Consider the following 19,433-nt stretch of genomic DNA (forward strand, 5'->3'; position numbering starts at 1 on the left):
AACCCATTTTTGCTGGAGAAATAATTGGCCATCTATTTAAACAACAGGCAGATCTCAGTGAGACTTGGTGAGGAAAACCGCAGCTCTGTTTCCCAGGGGAAGGGCTGACGTTCTCCAGGCCTCCACTGGCTGCTCAGCGCAATGCCCGGGACTCGGCGACTCCCGACGCTAGCCTATCCGCCACCACCCTCCTAGCGCTGGGGCGGCCGGCGCGCCCCCGCCACGGTCAGCCCTCCTACCTGAACCCCAGCACGCATGCTCTCCCCGCCGCGGGCGCGCGCGCGCGCGCGCGCGCTCCCAGCCCCCTGAATCCCGCCACGCGCGCCGCCTGTCGAGCCGCAGCCCGCCCTTTCCCGCCGCGCTGCCTCGTGCAGCTGGCGCCCGCTGGCCGCGGGAGGCGCTGCTGCCGCCTCCTACTCCTCCAACTCCTCCCGCCTCCTCCCACTTCTCCTCCTCACTCCAGTTCCCACTCCCTGGGCGGGGGCGAGCGCGTCCGGTTTGCTGGAACCGTTCGGAAATGGCAACTTGCGCGGTGGAGGTGTTCGGGCTCCCGGAGGACGAGGTGCGGGGGCCGCGGGGCTGCGGGGCGGGCTTCCCATCGAGCTGCCCATCAGCCGGACCGGAGGAGGCGGCGGCGGCCCGGGGGTCCGCTGTCAGCCCCCTCCTCCCTCTGCCCGAGCCCCCGGAGCGCGCGAGGCGCCGTGGGGACCGTGGGGCGGCCCGGGGCGCGCGTGGTCGGGGGAAGGCTTGCTTTTAGGGAGCCGCGTTTTCCCTGCAAGTCTAGACTCCACGCCGCCTTCCTCGCTGGAGCCGCCGCCCTCCTTGTCAGTTTCCGTCGGGAAGTATTGAGGAGGGGGGCGAGGCTGTGAGTGCGCGGGGGTGGGACGCGCATCACCCCGCCGGCCCCTTCCTGCCCCCCCGCCAAGTATGCGTGAGCTCCCGGGGGTGGGGCGAGTTGCCCTGGGGCTTAGCATCCCGGCTGTGGATTAGCCTGCTCTCGCGGAGGCCCGCCGGACTAAACTTGATGAACTTTGACCTGAAGACTTCTAGTGAATTGTCATTAGCGGTTTTGGTTTTGTTCTTCTTTATCTGAAATCTTTTTTAGCTCCCTAACTGGAGATGGGGATGGAACTGGAGATGGGGATGGGAAGGCAGGTAGATAGATTTTCCACCTCATATTTAGCAACAAGTGTCAAATGTGGAAAGTTCATGCAGTGTTTCCCCCGTCCTCATTGATATTTAAGAAAATAAAGCCGAAAAAGTATAAATACTTTAAAGAATTTCCCACAGCTATTCACTGTGGAATTTAAGTTCTGTGATTTGAGAAGGCAAAGCTGTCTCTTCTTAGCTTAATAACTTATGCTGGTTATGCCTTACCCTTATTCAAAATAAGGCCGTTTGCAAGGAGTTGTTCTGTTTTAAATGAGATGTGGCTTCCCTATGCTCTTGGTGATTGTCTCAAAGATGGGAGTGGGTGGGAGATGAAAAGGCTATCTAGTCTAACAGAGACTAATTCAGTTGGGGAAAAAAATCTAAACATTCTTGTTGTCTGACTAAGCTGTCACATGCACCTATTATCAAGATTGGACCCAATTAACTGTAAATCCTCCAGCCTACTTTAAACTGATTGCTTAGGTGTCTTCTAGCAGTGTTGTAGTAGTGCCTTCTCTTAGAAACTTGCTATCTTCAACATCTTTTACAAAATATCTTTTACATTTCTCTTGAAAGTTCTTTGTTTATGAAATGGGCAATTTGTTTATGCAAACAAGTTATCTCACCGTATTTTGAGAATGATTGTGTGATGCAATTAGAATTTAATTTCTTAGTTATTGTTACTAGAAGAGAAGCAAAGTGGTGGTGGACAAATGGTGGCAGCTTGGTAGTCCTTCAGCGACAAGTCAGTATGTTATGGCTAAAGATAATGTCCCATTGCTGTTCTGTAGAAGAGATCAGAGGAAAATAAAGCAGTGTTGAACCTATGATAGCTTTCTTCTTATCAGTCAGATCTCCCTACTTGCTACAGTAAGCTGTGCAATGCAGATAACCTCAGGTAGGCATCCAACCCCATCAGGCTGGCCTTGGACTTTCTTTCCCTGTGGTGGTGGTGGTAGCTGTTACTCAGAGGTAGGCACTGCTGTTCCAGATTGCTCATTTCACTCCCTTCCAGCAGAGCCAATTGATCATAGACAAACTATTGCCATGTTGTTTGCTGTTCTCTCCCTCTTGGTACATGATCTGTCTTTGCAGTTATCTGCTTCTCTCATCATCGCTCTGCCCAGCTGACGTAGAAGGAATTATGGCAGTTAGGAGGTGGTCAGTAAGCCACTGGGGTTAAAGGGAAGAAACTCCAGCCTTTCAAAGGAGGTTTTCCTGAACTTGCTGAAGGATTTGTACCTCTGGAAAGCTTCATGGTGTGGGGCCCACTCCAGTGTTTACATGATGGAGGTCCTGTTGTCGAGTCCCGTGACTCAAATGCCTTCCAGCTCCCTCTGTCCACATTGAGGAAGAGAGTGAGATAGGAAGATGAGACATGATGATGAACTGCTGTCTCCCACTATAATTTGGATTATTCATTCAACAGACATTTATTAACTGTCTGTTCTGTATCACGCAGTATGCTAGGCATAGAGAGAGAAAAAACAGTCTCCACCTCTTTTGTGAGGAGCTCACAGTCAGGTGGGAGAGACAAAAATCGCTTGTTTTCTGGTAGAGGTTGCCATCTCAACGCTATCATTTGCCGTTTATTTTCTGGTCCATCACAAAAGTGAAAGAAGGCTTAGAAAAGCCACCCCCCATTTTTTAAGAAGAAAAACATTGCAGCTATGTCATTTTCTAAAACCACGTCTAGTCAGGGAATAGGCAGCCCTCTGCTGTTGATTAAAAGTAAGGTAGCTTTTCTATTACAGCAAAAAGAGATGACTCTTATAAATTTGAAACTGAAACGTGGAGAAAAATGGATAGACATGGGAGAGAAGAGAGTGAGGGAATTATAATTTAACCAGTATGTACTGAATAGCCGCTGAGTCACACTGTATGAGCGTATTAGTGTTGACAGATGCCAGAGTTTCGATCATGATGCCTCCCTCACTTTTCAGTGAGTTTAGCTTCAGTGAGTTATGGTCCTGGCTCCATGTGCAGAATTTTGCCATTAAAGCATAACAAAAGGAAGCAGTGTAAGAGAATTTATACCAGATTTGCTCTATCTCTTGGGATTAACAGCAGAGGATAACTCCCACTAATCTTTGGTGAGGAGTTGGGTGGATATAGGCAGTAGAATTCAGCATTCCTTCCAGCCTCATTTCAGTGGACCTCCCTGTTCTGTGGAGGCTGGAAAGCTATACACCGTGTTTCGCAGTCCTGCTTGGCTTCAGCATTCTGCAAATAAGTTGTGAAATAGGTTTCTCAACTAGGTGTGCTTGAGATTTGGAAGGTGGAAATGAAGTGGAGCATAACTTCTTGTTTCTTTGGCTTTTTCTGACAAGCATAGTCATGTAGACATTGAGTTTTTCTGCACAAGTGTTCTGGTACCTAGTCACTTGTTTTGTGGGTATTGACAGGAAGTTGCAGAAGTGGTGGTGGCAGCAGCTTCCCAATCTCTAGATTAGGTATGTTCAGATATAGTGATGACTCCTGATCACCTACTTTTCTTTTGTTCTTTCTTTCTTTCTTTTTTTTTTTTTGAGGAAGATTGGCCCTGAGCTAACTACTGCCAATCCTCCTCTTTTTGCTGAGGAAGACTGGCCCTGAGCTAACATCCACACCCATCTTCCCCTACTTTATATGTGGGACGCCTACCACAGCATGGCTTTTGCCAAGGGATCCGAACCGGTGAACCCCGGGCCACCGAGAAGCGGAACGTGCGAACTTAACCGCTGCACCACCGGGCCGGCCCCCTCACCTACCTTTCTGACAGGGGTAGAGATAGCTTCCTGGGTGGGCCAGTGCCGAGATGTTGTTGACTCCTCTGGTGGCCCAGCCTACAGCTCGCGCCTCCAGCTCTTCCACCGATTTTGGAAGTACCTAATTCCCGGTATGAACTTCTTTCTTCTTAAACCGTCTAGAATGATTTTTATTTCCTACAACTGAAACAATGAAAAGAAGGAAGGACATAAAGAGGAAAGAGTTGAGAGTCTCCGCTGCCAGTTTGGGAGTTTGCACATATGGAAGAATGGAGGCCTTTGATGGTGACAGCTCCACCAGTGCATAGGCAACAGGGTAACTAAGAAGTGCACATTCCGACACTTCTAGACCCACTAGTGCCAGGCAGAAGTAGACCCTGCCTGCCCTGGCATCACACTGAGCCTGGGAACAAAGTTCCCAAACCTTTATTCTCTGCACACAAAGAAGGAGAAGCTCAGTTAAGCAGCAGCTGCGTTAGTATCTATCCCAATCTTTCATGTATTGTTTTTGCCATTACTGCTTTTTTTGCAAATCTTTTATTCCAGTATAGTTTTAAAGTATTTTTCATGTGTTTCCATGGGACCAAAGAAGTGGATAAAGATAGTTTATTTTTAATAATTTGCTTTTTAATTAGTTTAAACCAACAGAGAAGTTGGAAGTACAGAATGAAGAACTCCAAATCCTCCTCAAGCAGATCCTCCAACTGCTGACATTGCACCACAGCTGCTCCCTAACCCTTTTTTTTGCCATTTTCATTGGTCTTTTTCTAAACCATTTGTGAGCAAGCTGCAGACATAATGCCCTGTCATCTCTAAATACTCTAGTGTGTTTTTCCTAAAACAAGAACTCTTTCCTACATAACAGCCATCCAACCCTCAGGCCAGGAACTCAACATTTCTACAACACTACTGTCCAATCCACAGATCCCATCCAATCTTTGATAAGTGGTCTAATAATTTCTCTTCTTCCTTTCTGGTCCAAGAGCCCATCTGAGAGCATATGTTGCATGTACGTGTCGTGTCTTTGCAGTCTGTAGCAGGTCCTCAGTCTTGTAGATGGACCTCTGAAGTGATTGAATTCTGTATTTGCTTAGCAAATATTTGTTGAACATTTACTATGTGTAAGGCATTTGAGTCAGGCTGTGAGGTTATAATCATGGGAGACGGACAGTACTGAACTTATAGTCTAGAGGGACATTAAATATATATAATCACACATCAGTGTTTTATAAATGAAGGAAAAGGCGTGTAAGATGAAAGCACAAAACAGAAAAAAAAGAATTAATTTTGTATGGTATGGAGGAGGGGAGAGAATATAAGCAAATGCTGAGGAAGTTACCTTTGAACTGAAACTGAGGATGAATAGGAGCTAGCCAGGTGAAGAGGGGGAGCAAAAAGCCTTCCGGGTAAATAGAACTGTGTGCACAAAAGATGACATGGAGAGGAACATAAGGCTAGAGTGGTGGAGCCAGAGGGACGGTGTCAGGAGTTGTTATCTGGAGAGGCGAGGACAGCAGAGCCCAGTCAGGCAGGGTCTGAAGGCCATTCATTAAGAATTTTTAATTGGATCCCAAGTGGAATGGAAACACAAAACGTGTGTGCAGACACACATGTGCGTGGGCACACACACGCACCATCATTGTCATCATTACCTTTTTTTTTATAATGTTTGTTCTTCATGATTTAACATCTTCTTTGCTTGTTATTTTGTCATTTCTTCTCATGTCTTTGGCTTTCTATCTGAGATCAGTTTTTTCTGCCTGAAGGACATCCTCTAGAATTTCTTCCAGTGAGTGTTGGCTGGTAATGAACTTTCTCAGTTCTTGTTTTTGTCTGAAAATGTCTTTGTTTTGCTTTCTTTTTTCAGGGGGAGGGGAAAGGAGTAAAATTTGCAAATAGTGAAATGCACAGATCTTCAATGTGCAATTTGATATATAGTGATTTTCAACAACATGTATAACCAATAACCCAATTAAGATATAGAATATTCCATCACTCCAGAATGTCCCTTTGGGCCTGGTTCCAGTCAGCTCCCCCGCTTCACTCTCCATAGGCAACCTTTTATCACCTTGGATTGGTTTTACCTGTCCTGGAACTTCATATAAATGGAAGCATACAGTAGATACTCTTTTGTATCTGGCTTCTTTTGTTTATTGTAATGTTTTCCATAGTCACCTATGTGGTTGCTTTTATAAGTGGGTCATTTTTTTTATTGCTGAGTAGTATTCCATTGTATGAATATACTAGATGTTTATCCATTATCCTTTTTGTGGTTTTTTTATTGAAGTCATAATAGTTTATAACATTGTCAGATTTCAGTTGTACATTATTATTTGTCAGTCACCATATAAATGTACCCCTTCACCCCCTTATGCCCACCCCCAACACCCTTACTCTTAGTAACCACTAAACTGTTGTCTTTATCCAAGTGTTTGTTTATCTTCCACCTATGAGTGAAATCATGCGGTGTTTGTCTTTCTCTGTCTGGCTTATTTTGCTTAAAATAATACCCTCAAGCTCTATCCATGTTGTTGCAAATGGTACGATTTTGTGTTTTCTTATGACCGAGTAGTATTCCGTTGTATATATATGCCACATCTTCTTTATCCAGTCATCGATCGATGGGCACTTGGGTTGCTTCCACTTCTTGGCTGTTTTGAATAATGCTGCAATGAACATAGGGTTGCATAAATCTCTTTGTATTGTTGATTTCAAGTTCTTTGGATAAATATCCAGTAGTGGAATCGGTGGGTGGTATGGTATTTCTATTTTAAATTTTTTGAGAAATCTCCATGCTGTTTTCCATAGTGCCTGCACCAGTTTGCATTCCCACCAGCAGGGTATGAGGGTTCCCTTTTCTCCACACCAAATAACCATTTGTTATTTTTTGTCTTGGTGATCATAGCCATTCTAACAGGTGTAAGGTGATATCTAAGTATAGTTTTGATTTGCATTTCCCTGATGATTAGTGATGTTCAACATCTTTTCATGTGCCTATTGGCCATCTGTGTATCTTCTTTGGAAAAATGTCTATTCATATCCTCTGCCCATTTTTTGATCCAGTTGTTTGTTTTTTTGTGGTTGAGTTGTGTGAGTTTTTTATCTGATATGGAGATTAACCCCTTATTAGGTGTGTGATTTGCAAATGTTTTCTCCCAGTTGGTGTGTTGTCTTTTCATTTTGATCCTGGTTTCCTTCGTCTTGCGGAAGCTCTTTAGTCTGATAAAGTCCCACTGGTTTATTTTTTCTTTTTTCCCTTGTCTGAGTAGACATGGTGTTTGAAAAGATCCTTCTAAGACCAATGTCAAAGAGTGTGCTGCCTATATTTTCTTCTAGGAGTTTATGGTTTCAGGTCTTACCTTCAAGTCTTTGATCCATTTTGATTTGTGTATGGAGAAAGATAGTGGTCTACTTTCATTCTTTTGTATATGGCTGTCCACTTTTCCCGACACCATTTATTGAAGAGACTTTCCTTTCTCCATTGTACGTTCATAGCTCCTTTGTCGCAGATTAGCTGTCCATAGTTATGTGGTATTATTTCTGGGCTTTCAATTCTGTTCCCTTGATCTGTGTGTCTGTTTTTGTTCCAGTACCATGCTGTTTTGATTACTTTAGCTTTGTAGTCTATTTTGAAGTCAGGGATTGTGATGCCTCCTGCTTTGTTCTTTTTTCTCAGGATTGCTTTAGCTATTCGGGGTCTTTTTTGGCCCCATATGAATTTTAGGATTCTTTATTCTGTTTCCATGAAGAATGTCATTGGGATTCTGATGGGGATTGCATTGAATCTGTAGATGGCTTTAGGTAGTATGGACATTTTAACTATATTTATTCTCCTACTCTATGTGCATGGAATATCTTTCCATTTCTTTATGTCATTATCAATTTCTTTCAGTAAGATCTTATACTTTTCAGTGTATAGAGCTTTCACCTCCTTGGTTAAATTTATTCCTAGACATTTTATTCTTTTTGTTGTGATTGTAAATGGGGTAGTATTCTTGAGTTCTCTTTCTGGTAGTTTCTTATTGGAGCATAGAAATGCAACTGATTTTTGTAAGTTGATTTTGTACCCTGAAACTTTGCTATAGTTGTTGATTATTTCTAAAAATCTGCCAATGGATTCTTTAGGGTTTTCTATATATAACATCATGTTGTCTGCAAACAGCGAGAGTTAAATTTCTTTATTGCCTATTTGGATTCCTTTTGTTTCTTTTTCTTGCCTAATTGCTCTGGCCAAAACCTCCAGTACTCTGATGAATCAGAGCAGTGAGAGTAGGCACCCTTGTTTTGTTCCTGTTCTCAGAGGGATGGCTTTCAGTTTTTCCCCAGTGAGTATGATATTGGGTGTGGATTTGTCATATATGGGCTTTATTATGTTGAGGTACTTTCCTTCTGTATCCATTTTATTGTTTTTATCATCAGTGGATGTTGGATCTCATTGAATGCTTTCTCTGCATCTATTGAGATTATCTTGTGGTTTTTATTCCTCATTTTGTTAATGTGGTGTATCATATTGATTGATTTGCAGATGTTGAGCCATCCTTGTGTCCCTGGTATAAATCCCACTCAGTCATGGTATATGATCTTTTTAATGGTTTGCTCGATTTGCTTTGCCAATATTTTGTTGAGGATTTTTGCATCTGTGTTCATCAGTGATATTGGACTGTAATTTTCCTTCTTTGCGTTGTCCTTGTCTGGCTTTGGTATCAGGGTGATGTTGACCTTGTCGAATGTGTTAGGAAGTGTTCCATCTTCCTCAATTTTTTGGAATAGTTTGAGAAGGATAGGTAACAAATCTTCTTTGAATGTTTGGTAGAATTCTCCAGAGAAGCCATCTGGTCCTGGACTTTTATTTTTTGGAATGTTTTTTATTACTGTTTCAATCTCTTCACCTGTGATTGGTCTATTCAGATTCTCTGTATCTTCTTGGTTCAGTTTTGGGAGGTTGTATGAGCCTAGGAATTTATCCATTTCTTCTAGATTGTCCAATTTGTTGGCATATAGTTTTTCATAGTATTCTCTTATAATCTTTTGTATTTCTGTGGTATCTATTGTAATTTCTCCTCTTTCATTTCTATTTTTATTTATTTGAGCTTTCTCTCCTCTTTTCTTAGTCAGTCTGGTTAAGGGTTTGTCAATTTTGTTTATCTTCTCAAAGAACCAGCTCTTTGTTTCACTGATCCTTTCTACTGTCTTCTTTGTTTCAATTTCATTTATTTCTGCTCTATTTTTTTTTATTATTTCCCTCCTTCTGCTGACTTTGGGCTTTATTCTTCTTTTTCTGATTCTGTTAGGTGTAGTTTAAAGATTGCTTATTTGAGATTTTTCTTTTTGTTAACATGGGCCTGTAGGCTGTAAATTTCCCTCTTAGGACTGATTTTTCTGCATCCCATATGAGTTTGTATGGTGTCTTTTCATTTTCATTTGTCTCCAGATTTTTTTTATTTCTCCTTTTAATTTCTTCAGTGAACCATTGGTTGTTCAGTAGCATGTTTTTTAGTCTCCTCATCTTTGTCCTTTTTCCAGCTTTTTTCTTCTGGTTGATTTCTAGTTTCATAGTATTATGGTTGGAAAAAATGCTAAGTATGATTTCAATCTTCTTAAATTTATTTAGGCTTGCCTTGTTTCCCAACATATGGTCTATCCTTGAGAATGTTCCATATGCCCTTGAGAAGAATGAGTATTCTGCTGGTTTTGAATGGAGTGTTCTATATATATTTGTAAAGTCCAAATGGTTTCATTTTTCATTTAATTCCACTATTTCCTTGTTGACTTTTTGTCTGGGTGATCTATCCATTGATGTAAGTGGGGATGTTGAGGTCCCTTAATATTATTGTGTTTTTGTTAATATCTCCTTTTAGGTGTGTTAATAGTTTATGTTTATGTACTTTGGTGTTCCTGTGTTGGGTAGATACATATTTATGTGTTATGTCTTTTTGGTGGAGTGTCCCTTTTTTACCATTGTACACTGCCCTTCTTTGTCTCTCTTTACCTGTTTTATCTTGAAGTCTACTTTGTATGATATGTGTATGGCAACACCTGCTTTCTTTTGTTTGCTGTTAGCTGGGAGTATCTATCATCTTCCATTCCTTCACTCTAAGCCTGTGTTTCTCTGTGGAGCTGAGATGTGTTTCCTGGAGGCAGCATTTTGTTGTGTCTTGTATTTTAATCCATCCCGCCACTCTTTCTCTTTTGCTTGGAAAATTTAATCCATTTACATTTAGAGTGATGATTGATATATGAGGGCTTAATGCTGCCATCTTATTGCTCATTTTCCAGTTCATCTGTGTTTCCTTTGTTTCTTGTACCATGTATTTCGAACTGCCATTTTGGTTAGGTAGTTTTCTATTCTGGTTTTCTTCTTATTTATCATTTGTATCTCTGTTCTAGTTATTTGTTTAGTGATTGCCGGTAGGTTTGTGTAAAAAACCTTGTAGATGAGAAGTCCATTTTCTGATAGCCTCTTATGTCCTTAGACTAAGCTGATTCCATCCCTTTCCTCTTCCCCTTCTGAGTTATTATTGTAATATCTTATTCCATCTTGTGTTGTGAGTTTGTGGTTAAAATGACGAGATTATATATATTTTGGTGTTTTCCTTCCCTTTATCTTTAATGTGATAATTAAGTGTTTACTAACCTTTTCTGATAGAGAACTGCAATTTTTCTGATTTTGCCTACCTATTTATCTCCTTGCTCAGGGCTTTGTAGCCCCTTTTCTGTTTTTTTTCACCATGTATGAGGGCCTTCTTGAGGATTTCTGGCTGGGGGGGGGGTGGGTCTTGTGGTGATGAACTCCTTAGCTTTTGTTTATCTAGCAGGGTTCTTATTTCTCCATCATACCTGAAGGGTATTTTCATTGGATAGAGTATTCTTGGCTGAAAGTTTTTGTCTTTCAGAATTTTGAATATATCATTTCACTTTCTCCTAGCCAGTAAGGTTTCTGCCGAGAAATCCACTGAAACCCTGATGGGGTTCCTTTGTAAGTTATTTTCTTCTGCCTTGCTGCCCTCAATATTTTTTCTTTGTCATTGACTTTTTCCACCTTTACTACTTTCTGCCTTGAAGAAGATCTTTTTACATTGATAGAGTTAGGAGATCTATTGGCTTCTTTATCTTGTATTTCCAGTTCCTTCCCCAGGTTTGGGAAGTTCTCAGTTTTTATTTCTTTGAGGAAGCTTTCTGCTCCATTCTCCTTCTGCTCTCCCTCTGGAATACCTATAATCCTTATGTTGCATTTTCTAATTGAGGTAGATATTTCTCAGAGAATTTCTTCATTTCTTTTTACTGTTAGTTCTCTCTCCTCTTCCATCTGAAGCATTTCCACATTTCTGTCCTCCAGATTTCTAGTTTGGTACTCCATAATATCAGCTCTGTTGCTAGGGAGTCCAGATTTTTCTTTATCTCATCCATTGTGTTCTTCATCTCCAACAGTTCTGACGGGTTCTTCTTTATAGTATCAGTCTCTTTTGTGAGGAAGTTCATGATTTCATTGAGCTGTATTTCTGTATTTTCTTGTAACTGTTTGAGGGTTTTTATGATAGCTATTTTGAATTCTATGTTTGGATTATAAATTTCTGTGCCTTCAGGATTGATTTCTGGGTATTTGTCATTTTCCTTTTGGTCTGGAGATTGAATGTATTTTTCATACTGCTTGATGGTGTGCATTTGTGCCTCCACATAGTGATAGTATCTGGTCACAGCTCCCACCTGCCACCACTGGATGGGGATCAGGAGCTGTGTATTCTGAGCCTGCCACAATCTGCAGCTCCCTACCAACAGCCGCTGAGTACTTTTCTGTCTGTGCAGTGCTCTGGCAAACCAGGGAACTAGAGTGCTGGGCTCGGGGAGGGGCACTTTCTTTCGCCTGCATGATCCCTCCAGCCACTGACTACCTTTTTGCCCTTGCAGCACTCTGGTCAACTGCTCAGCTGGAGTGCCAGACGGGAGGAGGGGTGCTTTCTTTCACCTGCGCCATCCCCCCAGCCACTGGCTGCTTTTCTGTCTGCGCAGTGTTCTGGCCGACCTGTTGAGCTGGAGCACCAGGCCAAGGGAGGAGCACTTTTTTTTGCCTGTGTGATCCCCCTAGCTTCAGACTGCTTTTCTTCCTGTGTGGTTCTCTGGCCCACTGCAGAGCTGGAGCATTTGGAGGGGGAGGGGCACTTTCTTTCACCTGCGTGGTCCTGGGGGCATTCTCACTGGGCCCTCACTGTCTGCTCTCCTAGGCTGCTAGCTAGATGAAGAGACCCCACGGTAGCTTAGTTACCTCTGTGTGGGGCTTTCCCACAGGCTGTGAGTGAACTTGGAGAGCAATTGTTCCCGCAGAGGGCCGCCCCTCCCCACTTTCCTCTCAGAGCTGCAGGCAGTCCCATGGTCGCTGACATTCAGGAGGAAGGGAAAAATCCCCCTTACCTCCTTCCACTTCCTCCTGGGGTTCAAGCACCTTCACTTTCAGACGTATGGCTGCATGGGTCTCTCAGACATCTTTTGTGTTGTGTGAATGTCCTCTATTGGAGTATGAATGTCCTTTTCATTGTATCTTAGAGGGGAGAGTCAAAGGCGAGAGCTCATTCTGCCATGAAGCTGATGTCATTCCTGTCCATTCTCCTTTTGATGGACGCTTTGATTGTTTCCAGCTTTTGGCTCTTATGAATGTGAACATTCACCTACAGATCTTCTTGTGGAGATATATTTTCCACAAATGTAGATTACCAGCTTGATGTGTATCCTTCCAGAGATATTTTGTGTATAAATAAGGAGCTATGGTGCTATCACATTTAAACATGGTGTTAAGATGTAAAGTAGTGATGAGCTCTTCTTTTCTGGAAATTATATAGTACTGATTGAATAAATAAAGTTATAGTTTTCTAAATGAGGAATACTCCTGCAATAGCATTAACTACAGCACTTCCTTTTCTTACCCTCATGCTCTTTACCTGTGGTTCTCAACTTGAGTGTCTATCAGAATCACTTGGAGAGTTTGTTCAAATGCAGACTACTGGCCCCACAACAGAGCATTTGATTCAGTTGGTGTGGGGCCTGAAAATTTGTATTTCTAATAAATTCCCATGTGATGCTCATACTTTTGGTCCAGGTAATACGCTTTGAGAACCACTGCTGTCTCTTAAATCTAAGAATTCTGAGTATTTTAGTTTATCATCATTATTACTGCCAAAAACTCCTGAGGAGCTTTGACAGTGCATAGCAAATATATAGCAATCATATACTCCACCTTTACTAGAACAGTCCTGACTTCATACATTTTCCAGTAAGAGTGATCTAGCATTTATATTTTTGTAAAATGTTTCAAATAAATTTACACAAAGGAGGAAGAAAGTTGCTGTCAATCCGTAGGTTCCAATTTTTAGTCTGGAAAATAGGGTCACCATAAATTATATAGCGTTTATTGTAAAAAAAAAAGTTAAAAAATATATATCCCTCTTTCCCACCCTAGCATTTTTTTTGTTAAATATTCAGTGTTTATATTATTGCCTGTGTAAATATAGTGTTATTCACATCTGAACCATTATACCATGTTTATAATTACTTATTGCACATTTTTTATTTGCTTTAGTTTTCTGTACATATATCAAAAATTCAATTGCAAACTGCCTGAGAGAGCTTTAAAGCCACTCAATGTAGTACAATATGTGTGTGTGTATATACATATATATAGTGGACATATATATGAGGTATGTATATGTATGTACATATATATAGATATAATGAATGCTATCCATTCCCTTTTCTTCATTCCTGTTGGAGACAGCCTCTTGCTGTGTTACATTCCATCTGAACTGTTTGCATTCTATACCTGTTATATAGCCATCACCTGCAGGCTTCTGTTTGCCATCATTCTGAGAATTCTCTTGAGCTCTTTTCTGTGTTAGATCCACTGTTTCCTTCATCTCTTGCCTTCCTCTTCCTAATTCATTCCCTCATTTGCTGACATACATCCTCTGTATGGTGGGCAGGTACTGTTAACTGGAGTATTTCACAATAGCGTCATCTTTTTGTGGGACTCTCACGTACGAGTATTTATAGCCCCTTGCATCACTCAGTTTCCTCAGAGAGAAGTCTTCCAATCTTCTGTTTGGTTGTTTAGGTCTGACAGCCAGCATTCTTGGCTCACTGTGTGTGCAAACTTTTCCTTGCTTTTGATAAGGTGACCTATTCCTACTTTCAGCTACTTCAGAAAGCTTTGTGGTTAATCAAGAATTTATCAGCCCCTGCTATGTGCCAGTATTCTGCTGGGTTCTATAGAGAATACAAAGATAATGAAAAGATAAGTTTCTTGGGCTTCACAATCCCACAATTTTAATAGTGGAGAAAGGCACATAGTTTATTGCCTCAGATATAAGTCTGTGTATAATAGGTGCTATGTAAATAAGCCTCTAACAATGAGAAGGGAAGATTCATTTCGACTATAAAGGCTGTTAGAAAAGAGGGCATTTGGACTTTGAAGAAAGGACAGAACTTTTTTTAGTAAGAAAAAATATAATTTAAAATTTATAAAAAGTTTAAGGCGAAAAAAACCCCATCATCTATTATTTTAATAGCTATCTTTATTGTTGCATATTTCCTTCTAATCTTTATCCATCTGCATACATGTTTTAACAGAGTTATCAAAGAATAAATATCATTCTGCATCTTTTTTTTTCTAGTTAACTTTATGATTTTCTGTCATTAAATAATATTCATAATTACATTTTAAATGGCTTTAAAGGAATCTGCTCATATAATATATGACTTTAACAATGAAAGGGTAGGGGATGGGGAAGAATATCCCAGGCAGGGGGAACCGCCTTTTATAAAAACTCAGAGATGAGTAAACCTAGGGGCCCGCCCAGTCGCATATTGGTTAAGTTCATGTGCTTCACTTTCGCCCGGGGTTTGCCAGGTCAGATCCTGGTCATAGACCTATACACCACTCATCAAGCCATGCTGTGGCAGCATCCCACAGAGAAGAACTAGAAGGACTTACAACTAGGATATACAGCTATGCACTGGGGCTTTGGGGAGGGAAAAAAAAGAGGAAGTTTGCAACAGATGTTAGCTCAGGCCAATCTTCCTCACCAAAAAAAAAAGTATGTGTTTCAAAAAAAAAAAAGGGTAAACCCAAGGTATATCTTTTAAAAAGTAGACTGTGTTGGGGTGGGGGGTGGTGTGGGCAACAGAAGGATGAAGAGAGTAACAAAAATTTTCCCCAAACCTGTGAGAGATGGAAAGACCTAAAGCTCTGCATTGCCTATTCCTGTTTTTTTCTGGAAGGGGTTGACAGAAGATTAAGGAGCAGTTAGTAGCTGTTTCCATGAATTGTGGAGAAAAATCTCAGCCCTGGAAAGCTGCTTTTAATTACTGAAGCCGCCTGCATAGATAACATATTACCATTTTGTTGCTCTCTGTCATTGAGGAAGACCACATATCTTTGCCTACAATTTGCAACTTTTCTGTTTCACTTTCAAAACTCAGTAAAGCTCTCTTCTGAGTGGAAGGGGAAAATTCAAGCTTTAGTAAAGAGCTGAGGTCTGTTTGAGGATGACGTCCCCATTTTTGTTGAGGAAAAGATGTTTAATTTTTGTTTTTTTTTTACCTATTTGAGCACTATCCAGATTTCTGTTAATAGTACTTTTAGTAACATGATTCTAAAATTATTGAAGAGTTTGGCCTTTAGTTGCAGCATTTATGCTCTTCTCCTTCATTTTCAAAGATGATGTGAGATATGATCTCTGCTTACGGATATGATGGAAAACACCAGTTTTGACAATTTATAATAAATTGTCAAATTACTTATTTTTATAGTTTATAATAAATTGCATAAATTTATCAAACAAAGTTAAATAAATCCAAGTATAAAAATAAATGGAATTTCTTAGTTAACTTTATGAAAGAATCTTAAATCAATATAGCCTCACATCAATTAACCATAGCATCTAAAATAACTGGTTCTGACTTTTGTGGTGGAAAATTCAAGGAGAAAATTTAAAAGTTAAATGTGTCTGTGACTGTAATTTATCATTCTCTGGCATTGTTTTTAATTAATGTTTGTTACATTTTTCTCCAGAAGATTCTTGGGGGATAGTTTCAGTAGAGACTCCACAAATATGGATGAACTTTTTTAGAGGGGTATGATAATCTCTTTCCTCAATTACGTTTATATACAAATTATAAACACTTGCCTGTGTTTGGAAAAGATAAGATTATCAAATAATGTTATTTGCTGAGGGCACTTTTGATTCCACTTTACCACTTTTGCATTTGTTTGTTTTTGCATTTATTAATTAAGTCATCACAAAAAAATTCCTAATTTTCAGAATTCAGTCTTGGAGATTAGTACCTATCTGTTAAAGTACAGCCATTTTCCAGTCAACTGGCGTAGTGAGAATTTGGCTGTTAGGGCCAATAGAATTGACCTATTTATTCTGTGACTTTCCAAGAAAAAAGGGTAATCTGTAAATCTCTTCAGATTTTTGGGAATCCATCCCCTCAGAAAATTTCAATTTTCCATTTACATATTTTCCCTTCTGGGTTTCAGTTCTATCTTTATTTCTGATACCTGAGGATTTCCCTTCTGTCTTGCAAGATCAGCTGTATATGTAGTTTTATTTGATGATGTAAGAAAGTTATATTTTATCTAGCATCTCTAGTCAAGGATTTTTGTGTTATCTGAATTTATCATCTGAGTTTTGGAGCTGATAGAATATTTCAGTTATCATATTTGTTCACGGAAACCTCCAGGAATGAGGGTGGTTGTAAGTATTTAGAAATGGAAGAGATTGAAATAAATACTCATGAATATTTTCTCCCACTCATACCTCTCCTCAAAGGGGAATATGACCTGCTACTTGCCAATGGAATAATTTTATAATAGATTCAGGTTTCTGTCTGTTGGGCAACTTTTATTTTATGTTTGTTGATCTTATAAATGCTTCTGTGAATACTGAATTCTGTGAATTCTCATGTACTTGTGTACATGAGTGATAGTTTAGCTAGAGGATATATCTAAAAGTGGAATTCCTGGGTTATTGATCTAGAATTTTAGTGGATATAGACAAATTGTTCTTCAAAATGTTTCTTCAATTTGTACTCCAACCAACAGTATATCAGTGTTCTCCCTGATTACTGGCAAGATTGAAGATCTTTTTATGTGTTTATTGGCCATTCTCTATGATTTCTTAGGTTGTTTGTATTTCACTTATTGGTTTCCAGGAGTTCTTTGTATATTCTGGATAATCATAATTTGTCAATGGTGCATATTTTAGATACTTCCTCCCTGTCTGTCCCCTTATCTTTTCATTTTGCTCATGGCATCTTTTCTCATACAAAAGATAGATAATTTTAGTGTCAAATCTAACAACTTTCCCATTAGCATTTGTATTTCTTTAAGCCTTTTCTACCCCAATGTCATAGAAATATTCTAAAATATCTTATGAAGTTTCTAAAGTTTTCTTTTTTACTTTTACACCTTAATATATCTGGAATTTGTTTATGTATATAGTATAAGATAGTGATCAAAAAATAAAAGGGGGGGCTGGTCCTGTGGCTGAGTGGTTAAGTTTGTGCACTCTGCTGTGGCGGCCCAGTGTTTCGTTGGTTCGAATCCTGGGCATGGACATGGCACCACTCATCAAGCCACGCTGAGGCGGCATCCCACATGCCACAACTAGAAGGACCCGCAACTAAGAATATACAACTATGTACTGGGGGGCTTTGAGGAGAAAAAGGAAAAAATAAAAAATAATTAAAAAAAGATAGTGATGAAATGTTATTTTCTACTTCTTTACTCATTTTTACTCTTCCCTATGAATTTTAAACCATTTATTAGGATCTACAAAAACATTGGAGGAGGGAAATTGGAATTATATTGAATTCATAGGTTACTTTGGAGAAATCAGACAATAACATTGAATATTTCCATCCAAGAACACAGTGGATTTCTTCATTTATTTGTGTTATTTATTTTCTTCAATTATTTTAAAATTTTATCCATAAAGGTTTTTGACATTTGTTATTAATTTTGTTCCTCTGTAACAGTTTTACTTACTTGCAAATTTTTATTAAATGCACTCTATTTTATAGTATTTTCTTACCCACCTTTTTATGTTGAACACTTTCAAATCTACAGGATAGTAAAGAGTAGTATAATGAACACCTGGTTAACCATCAGCTAGATCCACAAATTGGTAACATTTTGCTTATTCCCTTTATTTCCATACAAACAAACATACACTCATGTTCAACTTTTTATTTGTTGAACCATTTAAGAATAAGTTGCAGTCTTTATCACACTTTATTCCTAAATTCTTATATATTTAGTATAGTAAATATTTATTTTTAAAACTAAGACACTCATATAAAACCTCATAATACTATTTTGATACCCAAGAAATTTAGTATTTTATACATTACAGTGTCAATACATTATCCTTTTAATGTATAGTCTGTTGAATGGGATTTTTAAAATAATTACTATTCTAGGGGCCCGCCCAGTGGTGCAGCGGTTAAGTTCGCACGTTCCGCTTCTCAGCAGCCCAGGGTTCACCGGTTCGGATCTCGGGTGTGGACATGGCACTGCTTGGCATGCCATGCTGTGGTAGGCGTCCCACATATAAAGTAGAGGAAGATGGGCACGGATGTTAGCTCAGGGCCAGGCTTTCTCAGCGAAAAAGAGGAGGACTGGCAGTAGTTAGCTCAGGGCTAATCTTCCTCAAAAAAAAAAAAGATTACTATTCTAAATAGATACTACAAATGATTATGACCTCTTGATTTTGTGTTACTGTGTAAATAGCAACAATGATAAATTTACGTTAGTTCCAATAATTTGGCTTTAGATTTTCTTGGAAGTAATGATAAATTTTTACTCAGTGTAATAATTTGACTCTCGTTTCTTTGGCTTTTCTTTGTAGATAATCAAGTCATTACAAATAACAATGTAGTTTTCATTTTCTTTTATATAGCTTTTAATTAAATTAATTCCTGAAAAAGATTCTTCCAATTAATTTTAATATCCTGATTACTTTATTTGATATATGTATTTAAAGATATGTTCCTTAAGTAAGTTATAAAGTACATGAAAATAAAATATAAATTTTTGTTTTTAGGAAAATTCCCGAATTGTGAGGGTGAAAGTTATAGCTGGGATAGGCCTTGCCAAGAAGGATATCTTGGGATCTAGGTAAGTATATCAAGTTGGGTTGTAATTTTAAAACTTTGCACTTGTTAAAGTTTTTCTAAAATTTGCTTAGATGAAAAATTGAATAATATTATTAGTAAACTGCTATGTGAGGTGAAATAATATTTCCAGCTGGTGGTTTACTAAATTCCTTGATATCTGAATTACTCAATTTATGAAATTAGGCGAAGGTACAACTCAGAGTGGTAGTTATACATTATTGAGTTCTGCCTCGGAGAATTAGTAAAATTCTAACAGACTAATCCTGGAGCAGATAACAACCATAAACTCTGAACGTAATACAAAAAGCAGCAACTTGAAGGAAGCAGAGAGTGAACAGAGCAGGAGAGTCTACTGGGAAGTCTATG

At 39.4% G+C, this 19,433-nt stretch overlaps 1 protein-coding gene across 1 annotated transcript in view; it reads left to right on the forward strand.

Moving 5' to 3' along the window:
- The first annotated feature begins 339 nt into the window (after window positions 1-339).
- The window catches only part of NEDD4 (NEDD4 E3 ubiquitin protein ligase), a 121,847-nt gene continuing 102,753 nt past the window's right edge, over window positions 340-19,433 (forward strand). Inside the window, exons 1-2 of the mRNA XM_014860449.3 lie at window positions 340-562; window positions 18,995-19,068. Coding sequence (XP_014715935.1) covers window positions 518-562; window positions 18,995-19,068 — 119 coding nt within the window. The 5' untranslated portion in view covers window positions 340-517. The remainder of the gene's footprint in view (window positions 563-18,994; window positions 19,069-19,433) is intronic.

The sequence above is a fragment of the Equus asinus genome, chromosome 2 (assembly GCF_041296235.1).
Source record: "Equus asinus isolate D_3611 breed Donkey chromosome 2, EquAss-T2T_v2, whole genome shotgun sequence".
NCBI lineage: Eukaryota > Metazoa > Chordata > Mammalia > Perissodactyla > Equidae > Equus > Equus asinus.